Genomic DNA, 16,903 nt, shown 5'->3' on the forward strand with positions numbered 1-16,903 from the left:
GCAGCAAAAAATTGATATTCTGCAAAATTCTGGATATTTGAGTGGTATGCTACCAGCCACCATGGCACAAACATCTGAAGAACACAGACTGGGGCTACTATGTGAATGGCACTGATGTATTTAGCTCAGTACTGAATGTCCCACCTACTTTCTGCTTTCAGATAGCCTGAGTGAGCTCCACAAACACAGCTGTTGATGTAAGCAATCAGAAGTTATGAAAAAAGAAGGACTCTCTGGATTGTCTTGCACTTGTTTTGTCTACCACTTGAGGATTCTCTGATCAAAAGAAATCAGAGAGAACCGTCTTCAGTGAGTGGAGTAGCAGCTACCATAGGTTTCTCAGGTTCCAGCCGGCCTTTATGTGCATTTTTCCTAAAGATACCATAAGCTGGAAAAAGACAAGCATTCCACTGCTCTGAGGAGGGATCTTGCAGTCACATAACTCTTCCTTGCAGTCTTGGTGAAGGAGTGCAGCAGTGTGATCTTCTCCTAGAGAAGAAACAACCTGCTGTCTAACACTGCTCCCCCCCCAAAAAAATGTTATCCTCATGGTTGAGGGTAGTCTGGACTCCTGCTAGCTAAGGGAGATCCTTAGACTTGTCAAACAATAGACAATTTATTTTGGGGCTCCCACAACTCTTCTTGAAATAATGTCTATGCAGGACAATCAGAATGAGATATGGGTAAACCTGAATGCCCTTCAATCTACATTAGAGAAACAATGGAGGCAAACATCTGACATACACCTTGTGAGCATTAAATAGCCCAGATGGCAAGGAGGTAAACTGAAGTCAAGCAAATCAGGGCCTGAATAGGACTACGTGCCTGCCTAGGTGGTACATGATGGAAGAAGTCAGTGTCACATCTGCAGCTTACAGCAAACTCCAAATCTCAAAGGGTGAAATTCAATATCCCTGAATCAAGGCTCTAACACACATCAAAAAAGCATTCAGTATTGCATGACTGAATTACTACCTGGCATGGGCTCACCCACTGGCCATACCTCAACCAGAACTAACGAACCCTGAGTCTTGCAGGGAGGGGGAACTCGGGGAAAAGATGCCATGAAACCAAGTTCTGCCACTCCATGACAGAGTACTTGAGATGCTGATCCGAAACCACTAGTGACAGCTCCAGGTCTAGATGATCAGTCCGGAGTTATATGGCAAAACCAACACAGAATGTACTTGCCTCCATCGGAGAGGCCAGGACATGACCATCACAGCCTTTTGGCCCATCTTCACCACGGGGGTGGCAGAATGAGTTAAGTTTTCTGGTAATTGAAGATGACCTCTGTCTCTGCAAAGACCATGAGATAAGTGCAATATGCAGACTTATCTCTAAACTAAAGTTCCCAGTGGCAGAGTTCAGTCCTCTTCCTTGTTTCATGATAGGCACCTTTTTTGCCAGTCCCACTAGAAGCTTCTTTCTACCAATCCAAATGAATTGGGCCAAGATTATGACTTTCATCTGCTACAGAGAACTTTAAAGCAAAGACCATACAAATGTGGGATATTTTACTAGCAACAGCAAGGATTGTTAACTGTGTAGATGAAAAACAAAATAGGACAGCATGCAGGATGGATGCACTTATGAAAAAGACATGTTATACCATTATTTTATGTCAACACAGGCATGCATATATCCACAAACATGAGGAATTCCAACAAAAAGACAACACATTATGAATGGTGGAAAGTAGTGACCCGGCCTTAGGACCCTTAAAGGAGGTCCGCTACACTTAATGTAAGATTCCTACATTAGAAAAGCACTGTCCAATGACTCCTCTCAACATCCTAGAAAGGAATCACTTGTTCACCCTTTGGTTGCTGAAGTAATGTGATATATCTTCAAACAGACAAAAAAAAAAAAATGCAAAATCGGTGAGTACAGTGGTTAAAGGTTTTCAGACATGATGCAAGAAAGTGGGATTGAAGCTCCAGAAATGCATTCTTTGAATATGGGACAAAATATTCCAACAGAATGAAGATTGCTAATGCTGCTATCATTTTTAAGAAGGAAGAAATAATCAAGTTACTACCTTTATCTCCATTAAAGTGACAATCTTAACTTGTACCTGTCTAAACATTCTCTTTCCTTTTGCAGAACAGGTCCTAGCTTGAATTTTGGTATTGATTCAGACCCTCCCACAGGACATATACGATTTTCAGTGTAAGACTGACTGATGAAAAGTACTGAGAGCTTCAGCATTTGAGTGTGTCTTTCACTTGTATGGCAAGATCACGGACTCCATCAGTTGTAAAGTCTTGGTGGCAGTAGAGATGCTAAAAGATTATACAACATCCAGTGCCCTCAGCATGATCAGGTCTACTCACAAACTAGGATCAAACATGCATGTGCTACTGCCCCAGCTTGTCCTTTGTCTTACCAGCAATCAGTCAAATCCCCATCAAAGACCACCTTCCCAGTGGGAATAACAGAGAACATATAATGGAAGAAAGGTTTTTCAATGTTTAGCCATCTATACATTCTGGCCACCTACATTCAGTGACCAAAGATTTCAATGCATCCATCGTAGCACTTAAGTAAGCTACTGACTTTGCCATTCATGCAGACACCAGGACTGGCCACCAGGGTGTATACACATGAAACTTACTACAGTCACACAACCTCAAGAAGACCATGGTGACCAATAAGTTGGTTCAAGGCCTTGCAAATTACCCTGAAGGGATAGTCAGCATTTCTCCTAATGCAGTGAACGCATTACTCTAACAGTGAACAAAGACAGTGAGATTCAGTAAAGGACCCACTGCACCACTGTCTCCTTTGGGAAGTTGATTTTGTGGATCTTCACGGATTGTGACCTAAATAATGGCATCCAGAACATTTAATGCCTCTAACTTCTCAACTATACCATGTTGTGGAATGGTGCTTAACAGCCTTAGCAAATTCAAGATGAGCAGTATGCTCTATCAGTACTTCACTAAATGCTGCTATTAACTCTTCAAAGAATGCTACATGATTCTAAATGTACAGACAAGATCCTCCCTTACAAATCCCATCCAATTTCACAGCTGGCAATAAAGAATCTAAAATTACTTGGGTCTGAAGTAACCTCCCCCTTTTTTTGAACTGCTACAACTACATCATATTGCCATTGGTCAATAAAGTATCTGTATACTAACTTTGTTTAATATGTCTGATGAGTTTAATTATGTTTTCCTTGACAATGTTTGGGAAACAAGGTATGCTCTGGTCCCATGTAACTGGAGGTCTTGATTTTACTTGCAATAGCAATTGCATGCAGTTGTGTCATTTCCTGTTTCCTTAGCACTTTGATGTTCTTTTTGTTTACTGTGAAGTCTGCCCAAAGAGTTTCTGCAAGTACATTTGCTATATTCAATGGCTAGATGATCATTTCATTGTTAATTGACAATTTGATACATTCAGAGTTTCCCTTTCATTTTTCCAATATATTAACTATCAGGTAATTATTGATTTCAACATTTGGGACACAGCTGAATTTAAAGTTGTATATGTTAAGATTTAATTTACCTCTATATGTATGCCTTATCATTTTGTACATGAATGCAGAAGTTAATGTCATAAAACTCACTGACAGTATCTTGAACAGACTTGTTTTGGTCACTAAGTGTAGTATCCCAGTTTACTTTCATAAGTATGCCATTTATTACATCACAGATTCCACTGTAAATACTAGGCAATATTATTTACTTATGACAGAGTTTGATTTCAGTCTTAGACGGACAATGAGGAGCTGCATTAATCACAAAGGGAATAACCAAGATGCTCGCTATCCCTAGATGGACTTCATATTATTTGGTCTAAAGCTGCATTAATCACAAAGGGAATAACCAAGATGCTCGCTATCCCCAGATGGACTTTATATTATTTGGTCTAAATAGTTTTGATTAACATAGTCAATTAATACTTGGACATATTTATTTAATGTTAAGTAGTTTAAAATCCTCAGTAAAACTTGTAAATTAATTGACTTTTAAATTCCAGTCAGGAAATTATGATGCACTGCAGGTATACAGAAAGTAAATTACAGTAAATACATTTAACACCACAAAAAAAGAATCCTAGGCCTTAAACACGTCTTACATGGACAGACTCAAGAAACTTCAGCTGTTCTCAGTCTCTTATTGTCTACTTAGAGGTGATCTCTGCTTGACCTACAAAGCCATGTCTGGCCCAGCCCTACTTGAAATGTTACACCTAAAGAAATCCCAATCTCCTGTGCCACATGCTCCAGAGATCACAGCCTCATTACCACAATTAGCAGAACATGCTGAAGGGACAGGTTCATCTCCCAGACTGCATACTCTGGAATAAGCTTCCCATTCATGTCAAGCAGAACACCTCACTGGCCCTCTTCAAGAGAAATCTTAACGAGTGGATGTGCAACAGAAAGTTCACTCCAGGGATCATTCCAGTTGTACTACTGGATATGGGCACTGTGAACTAACATCGGGTGGCACGGTATCTGGGCAATTTTTTGGGGACTAGGCTTGTAAAGGCTCCAGGGCCATTAACCTAGTACACACCTATGAACCTATGAAATGTCAATGTTTCATGGGTGGAAATACCCATGAGTACATGTTTATATCACTGCATGCCACTTCCCCTGGGAAAGTTTAAGGCATAAAAAATCCTGGAGGTTAGGAATGGATGGCACAGGGTCAGAACACCTTTAGCTCTCCCCACAAAGACAGTTGGACACTTCATCAACTGTAAGCCCAGGTTAGCAGTTCCAGCCCTGGGTCAAACTAGTTTATCTATTCAGGGTTGGAGGGAAGGAGTGCCACTGACCTCCTGCTGATGGTCATCCTGTCCAAAGGGGCCAAAAAGCAAAAGTAAGATACTACCATCTACCCACAAGACCTGCAACAATGAAAGGATGTATACCCTGAAACTTGTGATATTTACTTTGTAACATGAAACAATGTTTCAATAATTGTAAATATGCTATTAGCTTCCCAAGTAGAAAAAAAGCTTCTAAACTGACCGTTTTATTCCACAGTATACTGCATTTCGTAAAGCTACCTTCACCTCTGATCTTTTATCTTGTGCATTTTTTTTTTTGTTGTCTTTGTTTAACCACTCAAGCTTCGTCATCAGGATCAAACTGTGCCAACCTTAGGCAAATCCTGTGATGCCCACACCCAGTTATGGATACCCACACTCAGTTATGGATTAGTATTAAATTACCAAGTCTTAAATCAAAATGGAATAAAAAACAAATAGGACAATTCAGCAGCAGCAGACTAACTTTCTGAAATAATGCCTTAGTACACATGGATTAGTGTCACGGTACTTCTCAGTAACCAACAATCTCAAATAGTTTCTCAGCATCATGTACTCTGCTTGCCTTTAAAGAAAACCAAACTATTTAAAAATACATACATTTTTAAATATATACATTTGAATATGAAAAATAATGCAAATCTTAAAAGGTAAAAATCATCAACTTACCACCAAGAAAAACACCATCTAATGGATAGTCTTTTGAGGAGCTTATATATTCCTGAATGAAGGCAAGAAACAAAATTCAGCAAAACTAAAACTAACAAGTGACATACAGCTAGCAAAATTCAACAAAACTGTAAAAAAAAGGGATCTGAAGTAGGAGATTCATTTGTCTGCAACCTGTGAGTTATGGATCCGATATCGGATCCGAACCGGCATGGTTTACCAGCTATGGATCCGAGCTCTCAGCTCCTCCCCTCACCCATAATGCCCTGCTCTCCCTACATGACCGCAGATCTAGTTTGCCACGCTGGTGACCAGATTGGTGTTCTTGAGCTCTTCAGCTAAGTGGTTTTATAAAGTTCTTATACTGTTAAAATTTAATTGTTTTTGAAAGTTGAGTGAAAGTTTAGGATTCCCTTTTTGATAGTTATACTTGTTTAGTGATTTAATATATTTTTACTTAGTTTCCCTCCCCTCGCTGGTAGTGTAGTGTGTGTTTGGGCCTGTTGTGTGTGTTTAGTTACTTTTACTTTTTTCCTTTAGTTTAAGTAACTTTTTAGCTCTTAGGATGTCAGAACAACCTAAGGCTGTTTTTTCTAAGTGCTCCGAGTGTGGCCATAAGCTTTCCCCTGCTGATGGCCACACTCGGTGCGTTAGATGCCTTGGGGTTGAACACCTCACTTCTGGATGTTCCATTTGTGCAGGGTTCAACCCCAGGGCATTGAAGGAGCAGAGGTCTAAGCTGGTCCTGGCGGGACTTTTGCCCCCGGATTTGGCTCCGGCCTCCGCTCCTTCGGGGGGAACCGTTTTGACGGTTACCTCCTCTCCGGCTCCCCCTCCTCCTCCTGGGACTCAACCTCCCTGTAGTGGTTCGGAGGAGAGGGAAGCTAGAAAGAAGGACCGGAGGGAGAAGCACCATAAGCGGCGGGCCGAGACCTCTGTTTCGGCCCCACCTGCCAAGCGGGCTTCTCCTCCGGCCTCCTTGTCTGCTGGTTCTCCCCCTCCTCAGCTCCGGTCACCCGTGTGCTTTTCACCGGGACCTGAGGAGGAGGAGACCCGATCTCCGTCGAGGCTATCCAGGAGGCACTCCAGGCCTACCTCGGTAGCCTCGTCGAGATCGACCTATAGCTTGTCAGACGCTGATTTGGACCGGATGATGAGAAGGTTCATCCAGGCCCAGATGCAGATGGGAGTGCTCTTGCCTCCCCCCCCTCTGGGGGGGAGCTCGACCCCTTTCTTTAAACCTATTGCTCCTTCTCCGACCCGCTACCCGGGTTCGGAGCAGTTGGAGCCGAGCAGCTTCGGAGCCGGGGGTGGGTCGGCGCCGATAGTACTCGGTACTTCGGATCCGTCCCTGCCCTCGAGTGCTTCGGATCCGACCTCTCGGAGCCTGGATCCGAGCTTCGGATCTGGGGGGATCAGTGCTCCTTCAGCGCCGTCTGTGTCGGAGTGCACTGTCCCCTCGGATCCGAGCGCTTCGGCGCCGGCTCCGATCCACTCCTCGGATCCGAGGGGGAGCCGATTGTCGGATCCTTTGGTCGAGGTCGGCTCCCCTTCGGCGTTTGATGTAGTGGAGAGGGCCCTGTTGAGGGTCTCCGGACCCCCGGCACTTGCTTCGGCTCCGTCCCGCGCTCCATCTGTACTGGGTCAGGCTTCCACCATCCGGCCCTTGGGACAGCCCGCTCCTTTGCCCCAAGTTGTTCCCTTGGAACAGGTCACTGTTTGCGAGGAGTCCTCTGACAGCCCCCCGGAGGATGTTCCCCGCAAACATACGTGCAAAAGGAGGCACATTGACTCCCCCAAGTCTCTCACAGAAGACACGGACTTGGAGGAAGGGGAAGGCTCCCCAAGATCACCCCCTGAGGATGTCTCATTTGGAGACATCATGGAAATGCTCCGCATAAGGGGGGGGTGGTCTGCCCCCAAGTCTTCCTCAGACGAGTCCATGTTCTTGGAGGCATTTGAAGCGGGCCCGTCTACCTCTTGGGTGTCCCCTCCTGCCGACCCCCTGGTGGACCTCATTACCACCAGGGCGTGGAAGGAACCGGACACCGTGGAGCCAATCCCAAAAAGGCCCGACCGTATTCTCAGTCCCCCGGCTGACCGTGCCCATTGGAGTAAGGGGCCTCCGGTAGATGCCATGTTGACGGCGGCTGCCACCAAGAGGGAACTTGCTCAGGAGAGTCCCTCAGTCCATCCCCCGAGCAAGGAGTCTCGGATGATGGACCGCTTGGGGAAGCGGATGTTTAGTTCAGCGACCTTCTCAGTGAGGGCGCTGAACTACCTGGCACACGTGATTAGGATGCAGCGCGATCTTATAAAAGAATATGCTGCATCCCCCCCAGAGTCCATGTCGGAGGAGGACAAAGTGCTGCACTCCACCCGTATGGCCACTCTCAGGTCCGTCACTAATACCTCTATGCGGCTACTGTCCCATGCTACGGAAGGTGCCGCTAGAGCCGCAGGGGCAGGCCTAGTTACCAGACGTCAGGCCTGGCTCCGTCATTGTGATTTCACGGAGCCCTTCAAGGCGTCATTTGCGAACGCCCCTTTCGATGGTTCTGCCCTCTTTGGCAAAACTGTTCGTGACACTTTGACCCAGAGCGAAAAGGACGGGAAGACGCTGTCTGCCGTCGGAATCCGCTTCTCTGTACCCCAGAGGCCCTATACTAGGAACCAAAAGGGTCAGAAGAAGATGTGGTTCCGGAAGTCGCAGCAATCCCAGCCTGCTCCGGACAACCAGTCCTTCCGTGGCAGAGGAGGACAGGGAGGACGCCGCCCCAGGGGCAGAGGGGCTCCCAGGAACTTCGGGTCCAGAGAACCCTTCTCTGAACGGCCCGCGCAGCAGCCCTGAAGGGTTGCCCGGCTGCTCCACTCTGGAGGCAGTCGGGGGACGTTTTTTGGAGCACCTAGCAGCATGGGAGTCCATAACATCAGACTGCTGGGTCCTCCAGATCATATCCAGAGGATACCGTATCCCTTTTCGTCACATGCCAAAATTGAAGTCCCTCCCCGACGTTCCACCCGGTCAGTGGGAGGCCGCTTTGGCAGAAATTGGCCATCTGCTAAAGAAAAGAGCCATCCAGCCCGTCCCCCCAGACCAGATCGGATCAGGGTTCTACTCCAGGTTCTTTTTAGTGCCAAAAAAGACGGGGGATCTAAGACCAATTTTAGAACTTTCACTCTTGAACCTGGCAGTTCCCAAGGAGAAATTCCGAATGGTTACGTTGCAGTCTATTCTCCCCCTTCTGGGAGAAAACCACTGGATGTGCTCTATAGACCTCAAGGATGCGTACTACCATATACTAATGGACAGGCGCTCCAGGAGGTTTCTCCGCTTCCGGCTGGGAGCCAGTCACTACCAATTCCGGGTCCTACCCTTTGGTCTCACCACAGCCCCCAGTGTGTTCACCAAAGTATTAGCAGTGGTAGCGGCCCACCTGAGGCTTCAGGGGGTGCAGGTCTTTCCCTACCTGGACGACTGGCTTCTCACCGCCCCAACAAGGCATCTACTTCTCTTGGCGCGAGACTCCTTTCTCCATCTTGCTCCTCGTCTGGGCATCACAATAAACACAAAAAAATCCAACCTAGCACCCATGCAGTTCATAGATTTTATAGGTGCCAGGTTAGACACGAGGAGATTGAGAGCCTTCCTCACTGCAGACAGAGTTCAAAATCTGCAGCTCCAGGTGCGGGCCATTCTCCACTCAAGCTCAGTTCCGGCGGAGTTGGTCTTGAGGGCCCTAGGGTCCATGGCGGCAGCAATAGCGCTTCTTCCTCTCGCCAGGTTCAATATGCGCATCCTTCAATGGACACTCCTAGTTCAGTGGTCGTATCTTGCTCTTCCTATGCATCATCCCATTGCGATCAGCAAGGCTTGCAAGCGGTCCCTCTTGTGGTGGCTACACTCTCCAGATCTCCACGGAGGCCGCCCCTTTTGTGCTTCTCCCCCTCTCGCCACGGTGACCACGGACGCCTCCCGCCTCGGGTGGGGGGGGCATTTTGCAGGCCGGACGGTCCAAGGCACGTGGAACGATTCAGAGACCTCACTGCATATCAACGTTCTAGAGATGAGAGCAGTGCTCTTAGCGTTGCTAGCACTTCAGGCCTTTCTTCCCTTGGGAACAATTGCGATTCAATCGGACAACATGTCTGTTGTCTGGTATATCAACAAACAAGGAGGAACCAGGTCTTACCCTCTTTGTCGAGAAGCCATGAGAGTGTGGGAATGGGCAATCTCCACCAACCGCTTTCTCATAGCAACGCATATTCCGTGTCGGTCCAACATCCTGGCGGACAAACTCAGTCGCACCATTCTCACCCCTTACGAGTGGTCTCTCAATACTCAGGTAGCGGAACGCATCTTCGCACGGTGGGGAACTCCTTGTTGCGATCTTTTTGCGTCTCCCTCAAACACCAAGTGCGACAGTTTTTTCGCTCTAATACCTCCTCCCGGAGGTGCCCCAAGAGACGCTCTGGTGCATGCTTGGCCACCCAGTCTTCTTTATGCTTATCCCCCCTTGCCTCTGATGCTCCAAGTTCTTCAGAAAGCCTCTCGGTTGGGGTGCAGAATGATTCTCATTGCTCCATTTTGGCCTCGACAGATCTGGTTCCCTTTCCTAAGGTCTCACTCAGTGAATCCTTCTTGGATTCTAGATCCCATTCCGGATCTGATATCTCATCCATCCCGCTTATCTCCCCCGAACCTGGACAACCTGAAGCTGACCGCTTGGCTGCTCCAGTTCCACCCTTGATCAGGACCCCTGGTATTTTGTCCCCTGTTAAGGCCATCCTGGTGGCAGCTCATAAGCCATCCACTAGGAAAGTCTACCGCAGTAAGTGGAAATGGTTCTCCTTATGGGCGGAGCAGCAAGGCCTAAACCCCTTCACAGTTCCCCTTCCTCTGGTGCTTGACTTCTTAACCACTCTTTTTAATGATGGTGCCAGCAGTTCCACGGTCAAAGTACAACTTGCGGCAATTTCTCATTATCATATTGGTCATGACTCTGTCGGCCAAACTGTGTAAAATTTTCCTAAAAGGTACTTTCCTTCTCAGGCCCCCTGTAAAGCAAGTGGTTCCTCCTTGGGACCTTTCTTTGGTCCTCCAGGCCTTGACCGCCCCCCCCCCTTCGAACCGGCGGCTACGGTAGATCTGAAATTCTTATCTTTCAAGACCGCCTTTTTAGTAGCCATTACCTCGGCCAAGAGAGTCTCAGAACTTCAAGCATTATCAGCCAAACCTCCTTACTTGGTCTTTCATCCGGACCGTGTTTACCTCAGGACCAACCTGTCCTTTCTTCCTAAGGTAGCTTCTGAAGCAAACATTAATCAATCCATTAACCTCCCTGTTTTCTTTCCTAAATATCAAAACAAGGGTGAATACAAGCTTCATTCCTTAGATGTTCACAGGCAACTTAGATTTTATCTAAACAGGACGGCTGGTCATAGGCAATCCGACCAGTTGTTCATTTCCTTTGCTAAATTTAATTTGGGCAAACCAATTTCTAAAGTCTCATTATCTCGCTGGATTTCACAATGCATCTTATTGGCTTATCAAGCTTCTGGAAGGCCCGCACCAGAGGGTGTACATGCCCATTCAACCCAGTCAGTCTCTACCTCGACCGCCTTTAAGGCTAGGATTCCTCTAGATGATATTTGTGCAGCAGCCACTTGGGCTTCATCTCATACCTTTATTTCCCACTACAAGTTGGATCTTACATCTAGGGGTAGAGCATCCTTTGGCTCCGCGGTGCTCCGGAATATCCTTCCATGATGGCCGCCCAAGATTCAGGTAGCTGGGGACTCTGTCCCACAGGTTGCAGACAAATGAATCTCCTACTTCAGATTTAGAAGTTATGTACTCACCATAACGTTCCATCTGAGTAGGTGTATTCATTTGTCTGCAAACATCCCGCCCTCCTATCCCCCTGGCCTTTTCAGTTTCCTGCATATGATGTGTTACCCTTTTCAGGGTGTTCATGCTGTTGGCAAACTCGATCTGAGGTCATGTAGGGAGAGCAGGGCATTATGGGTGAGGGGAGAAGCTGAGAGCTCGGATCCATAGCTGGTAAACCATGCCGGTTCGGATCCGATATCGGATCCATAACCCACAGGTTGCAGACAAATGAATACACCTACTCAGATGGAACGTTATGGTGAGTACATAACTTCTAATTTTACCCTACTGTCACAAACAAAAAAATAAAAAAATATTTTTAAATCAAATCAAACAAATTTATTATAACAAAACAAAATACTCCAATGCCTTGGCTCAAAAAAGCCTTTGCTCCCCTACTGTCTTTGGTTATACAACAATACTACAAATTACTTACATTTAGAAAGCAGATATTTATTTAGAAATGCTTCTGTGACAGACCATGTTAAATGTATAAAAAACTAGAACTTCCCCTACCAGCTAAATATTCTAAACTAAACAAAAAGTACATGTACAGAAAGTATGTGTACAAGTGTACACTCCATAAAAATAGACCTTCAAGGCAAAATGTAACAGTAAAGTATAAATAAAGTTATGCATTTAAGATAATGTTAAATCTTTTTGATTCATGTCCATTCACATCAACAGTATTGCAGGCAGCAGCTGTTTGGCACTTTTGAGACATTCCTTGGCTCATAATTCATCTCATCCCTTCTGTAATAGGATCATAGGAGGTTACTAGGCTATTGGCTTTGAGGCCCTTGTAAGCCTAGCCAAGAGTTTAGTCCATGTTTAGACAAATCAGCACCCGATACGCCTGTCCAGCAGGGACACGGGTGGAATCCCAGGGGTATATTTTCTGTTTCCCATCCAGTTATCCAGGTTGCACATAAAAAGGGGTAAAGAGGTACTCTGCTTGATGTGGAGAGGGAGTCTATTCATAGATGGGGAGTCTCTGGGATGCAAATATGTCCCGCCAACAAATCTTATTGCTGTCACAGACCAGGTTCAGGCTGAGCATGTGGATTACTCTAGTGGAGCTTGACTTGCGGATATGCAGCAGTCCCATCAAGGTGGGGTCCATGATAGCCTTGTATGCCAGACAGAAGTCTCCTCTGAGGAGTCTGTATGAAACTGAGTACAGGGATAGAGCTTTTAGCCTGTGTATGGTAGGTGTTTGAGGCCCTGGATTCTCTTGGTGAGGAACCTCTGTGGTCTCTCCAGCTGCTGCATGTGCTTTGCAAGGTACATGATGAAAGGGGTGTTTAACTCAATAATGAGGCTTATAAGGGAAGAATGCAGGGATGTTATGACCACCCTGTCCCTGGATGAGATACCCTTACTTATGAGGTGGGCCATATAGAAGGCTTTCCATACAACAGAAGCAACATGGTGATCAAAAGTCTGGTTGCTATCAACCTGGGTGCCCAAATCCCTCGCAACTGATTGCGTGTTAAGGACATTATTAATGTGATAATTTGTGGGGACGTCACTCTCCCCAAAGGGGATGATGATATATTTTTTGGTATTCAGCTTGAGGCCATGTTTCTGGCACCAGTCATCTGTCTGAGTGAGATCCTCTTGGAGGATGTCCACATCATTAGGAGAACTGATGACAGCACCCAGTCTGCAGTCATCTGCAAACTTGATCAGCCATAGCCCACTGGTTTTGGCCTGCACTTCAGAAAAGTATATTCCAAATAACAGATGCCCCAAGACCGAACCCTTGAGTACGCTTACTGCTTGAGGTGGCTTCCCCTATTTTGACTACGTGAGTCCTATCAGTGAGCCAGTTTGCTACCCATCTGGTAATATATGGACTGATGCCTAGTTGAGAGAGTTTATCTATTATACCCGAGTGGGGAATTTTGTCAAAGGCTTTGGCCAGTTCAAGGTAGGCAGTGTGCACCATCTTCCTCCTCATCCATGGCTTTGGTGACTGTCTCAAAGAAGTCAACCAAATTTAGCAGACATGACCGCCCCTTGACGAAGCCAAACTCTATGGGATCAAGTGTTTGGAGGTTGTCAATGTCCTTGTTAATGAGGTCCATGGTAATCCATTCCATGGCCTTGCAGATTAGGTTAGTTAGGCTGATGGGTCTATAATTTCCCAGATCAGTGAACACTCCACCTTTGTGTAAAGGGATGACACTGGCTGTCCTCCACTCAGCTGGGATGAAGCCAGTGCTCAGGCTTGGTTGACTAGGGTGAAAACAACACAAGCACCAAAATGCAAAATATATCCAACAAGGAAAGAAAACAACTGCCAGTATATCCAAACGATTTATTCCAAATAGCTTCTCTCTCTCTAGCGCCTCCTAGACTCCTTGAAGGCTTTTTGAAGCCGAGGCGCTAGAGAGAGAGAAGCTATTTGGAATAAATTGTTTGGATATACTGGCAGTTGTTTTCTTTGGTTGACTAGGGTGCCTAATGGTGCTGCAAGTTCCTGCCTGAGTTCACATAGGATGCAGCCTGGGATCTTATCAGATTCCATAGAGGCTGTATTTTTTGCCTTTGAGACAGCAATGATGACCTGTTCCCAATAAATAAGGGGAAGGGGGAAGGTACTGGGGATGTCCTGATTTACTGATAGGGGACAGAGGGGTAAAGTTTTCGCTGAATCTGTCAGCCAGCAAGTTTGCTATATCTACAGCATTTGTATATGTGGTGTCCTTGACCACCAGTTCTGAACAGATCTAGCTGCTTCCTTTGAGGTTGCAGACATATGTGAAGAAGGCCTTATGATCGTCTCTAGTAAAGGTGGCCAATTTGGACTCAAAGTTTGCTTTGGAGGATTTCACTAGTACTCTTATTTGCTTGTTCAGGCTAAGGAGACATTGCTTCCAATAGGGCACCTGCTTCTTCTTGGTCAGCATTTTTTTCCTTTTGTTAGAGAGTTTATTTATTGCAGATGTCCACCAGACAGGTTTATTCTTCTTTGCGGAGGATGATTTAGTCCTGTTGGGTATTCCTGATTCCATGCATCTATATAAATGCTTGTATAGTGCTTTGGTGTAGTTTTGGATATTGGTGCCAGTTCCTACAGAGGGGGAGGGGGCTATGAAGTTATTTATACCATGCTTCAGGAGGCTGTAATCAGCTTTGGGGAAGTTTTTATGTCTGATCCTAGCTGGGGGGGGGGTTGGGAGAGATGGTGACCAGGGAGGATGATACTATAATTTTTTTTTTTTTTACAGTTTGTTTACCAGGATAGACCACTGGGCCAAAGGAGCCCATTTTCAATAGAGTCCTGGGGAAAAATGCTCCAACAAGGATGCTGCAGTGGTTACTCATGTTGGTTAATACCAAGTTCAAGATATTATCGCCTCTTGTGGGGGTATCAACTAGCTGTTCCAAGGGATTTGCATTAACAAAATCAAGGAATCTCTGGGTATTTGTGCTCTGGCACGAGTAGTTCATCCAATCTATGTTTGGGAAGTTAAGGTCACCCAGGATCAGGGTAAAGGGTTGAATCTTGACAGATCTGAACAGGTCCAAATAGGCAGATTGGGCATCTTGAGTCAGATTTGGGGGCCGGTAGCTAGCTATGATTTGAATAGGGGTCTTTGTCACCTGGAGTATCCCCTGTAGGTCATACTGTTTGACCAGCCTGGAGGTGTGTATGTCTTTAATGTATATTGAAACTCCACCTCGTTTGGCTTTACTGCCCACATTTTGGGGTCTGAATGTATGATAGTATGAGTAACCAGGTAAGGGTGGGGTGCTCTCTGTAGCTTTGAACCAGGTTTCTGTGACTGCACAGATGTCAGCATTTCTAGGGTTAGGAATGCTTTCAATGAGTGCAGTTTCATGTTTAGACTCCTAGCATTTAGCAGCATGACCTTTAATTTGTGTTTTGTTTAAATTTTTATGTTGGTAGTTTTAACCTCATCACTTTTCCTAGAAAAAGGCACTATAGGGGAGGCAAGAGCCTTTGCCAGAAGTCAGAAGCCTGAAGCCCATGTGAGGTAGATGCAGGCCATCTCAGGCAAAACATTGTGGTCCATCGATCATGTCTTCCCAAGCTGTCAGGTACTGTATCCCCCTGGAATGACACCAGAAACTAAGCCAATTGTTAAAGTCAATCATTTTCTGTTTGTATTGATGCACCACACCTCCCCTAATCTCATCATGTACTCTGCTATAAACATAGCTAAGAATCTTGGCATACATACAGTCCTCAGCCCAATTCTGCAGATTTCTTCACAAGGGAAAATCTGCACTGGAATGGTGGATGGTGGGAGATGTTCAACTGAATGGACATGGATCATGAAAATCTAACATTATGGTAAGTAAATTACCTGTTGTATCTTACAGTGGATATAAAAAGTGTTAAAATGCCAGGTTTTTGTGACATATAAAGAATGAGACCACAATAAATCATTTCAAAACTTTTCCCACCTTTAATGTGACCTATAACCTGTACAATTCAATTGAAAAACAAATCTGTTAGGGAAAAAAAAATAAAAAATAAAAAATGTAGAATAAGCTGGTTGCATAAGTGTGCACACCCTTAAACTAATACTTTGTTTAAGTTATTGCGGTCTCATTTTTATATCACAAAAACCTGGCATTTTAACAGGGGTGTGTACACTTTTTATATCCACTGTACTTTTAAAGTGAATGGACTCAATCACGTAAGACAGAGTCCTTAATTTCTCTTCTTGGGTGACATCATAACAGAATATAATGGACAGTAGCCTTGAATGCTTACCTACACCTTCAGATGACATCCAGGATCCCAAGTTGCAGATGCACAGGCATCATAAAAAGAAAGGTTCTTAAAAAAAGAAAAAGGAGGTAGCTAATGCCATAGCAGATTGGGTCTCTAATGCCTTAGGAAATATTTTGTTATTATTTTGTAAAGCAAGAGGCAATACAACCTGAAAGCCACATGGAGAAGGTGGCAGGTACTTTCTGATCTATTTCACCTAGTGCAAAGGAAAAAAAAGTTAATCATCCTTTCTATTATCTACAGTTCTGTGTAGATAAAATATTTTCTAATAGTGTACATCAAGTCAGTGTAACAAATATTTTCCTTTGTTGAAATGCTGGGGGGAAACTCTGGGAGAGTAACCAACTTATTAAGATTAATTTCTGAAGTTAACTTGGGCATAAAGGTTGGATTAGCACAAAGACATATAGAATCTTTATGAAAACTGATATATGGAGGTTTTGAGCAAAGAGCCTAAAGTTCTGAAATCCTCCTTAAAGGATGTCAGTGCTACTAAAAATAAGGTTTCCCAAGCTAAGAATTTCAAATCAACTTTGGATACTGGTTTGGTAGCTAGCACTGTGACAAACAGGGATAAAGCCTTGACTAGGGTGCATGTGACCTGAGGTCAAAAAGTGGCACAAGTGCCCACAGAACCACTGCTGGCTAACCCTCGAGTGGGGGTGGGGGGGGGGGGTGAAGGATCTAGTTCACCAAAAATCTGACATCTAGTGGGAGCACTTGGGGGTACTTATTGAGCCCATGCTGTCATGGTGCTTTCATACACGTAACAAAGG

The 16,903-nt window shown here is 45.2% G+C and overlaps 1 protein-coding gene across 1 annotated transcript in view; it reads right to left on the reverse strand.

Moving 5' to 3' along the window:
- Positions 1 to 16,903, reverse strand: part of TEX30 (testis expressed 30) — a 78,225-nt gene that overhangs the window by 9,812 nt on the left and 51,510 nt on the right. The window contains exon 3 of the mRNA XM_044059746.1: positions 5,461 to 5,512. Within this exon, the coding sequence (XP_043915681.1) occupies positions 5,461 to 5,512 (52 nt within the window). The remainder of the gene's footprint in view (positions 1 to 5,460; positions 5,513 to 16,903) is intronic.

Source organism: Protopterus annectens, chromosome 17.part0 (assembly GCF_019279795.1).
Source record: "Protopterus annectens isolate FY-2018-M chromosome 17.part0, PAN1.0, whole genome shotgun sequence".
NCBI lineage: Eukaryota > Metazoa > Chordata > Ceratodontiformes > Protopteridae > Protopterus > Protopterus annectens.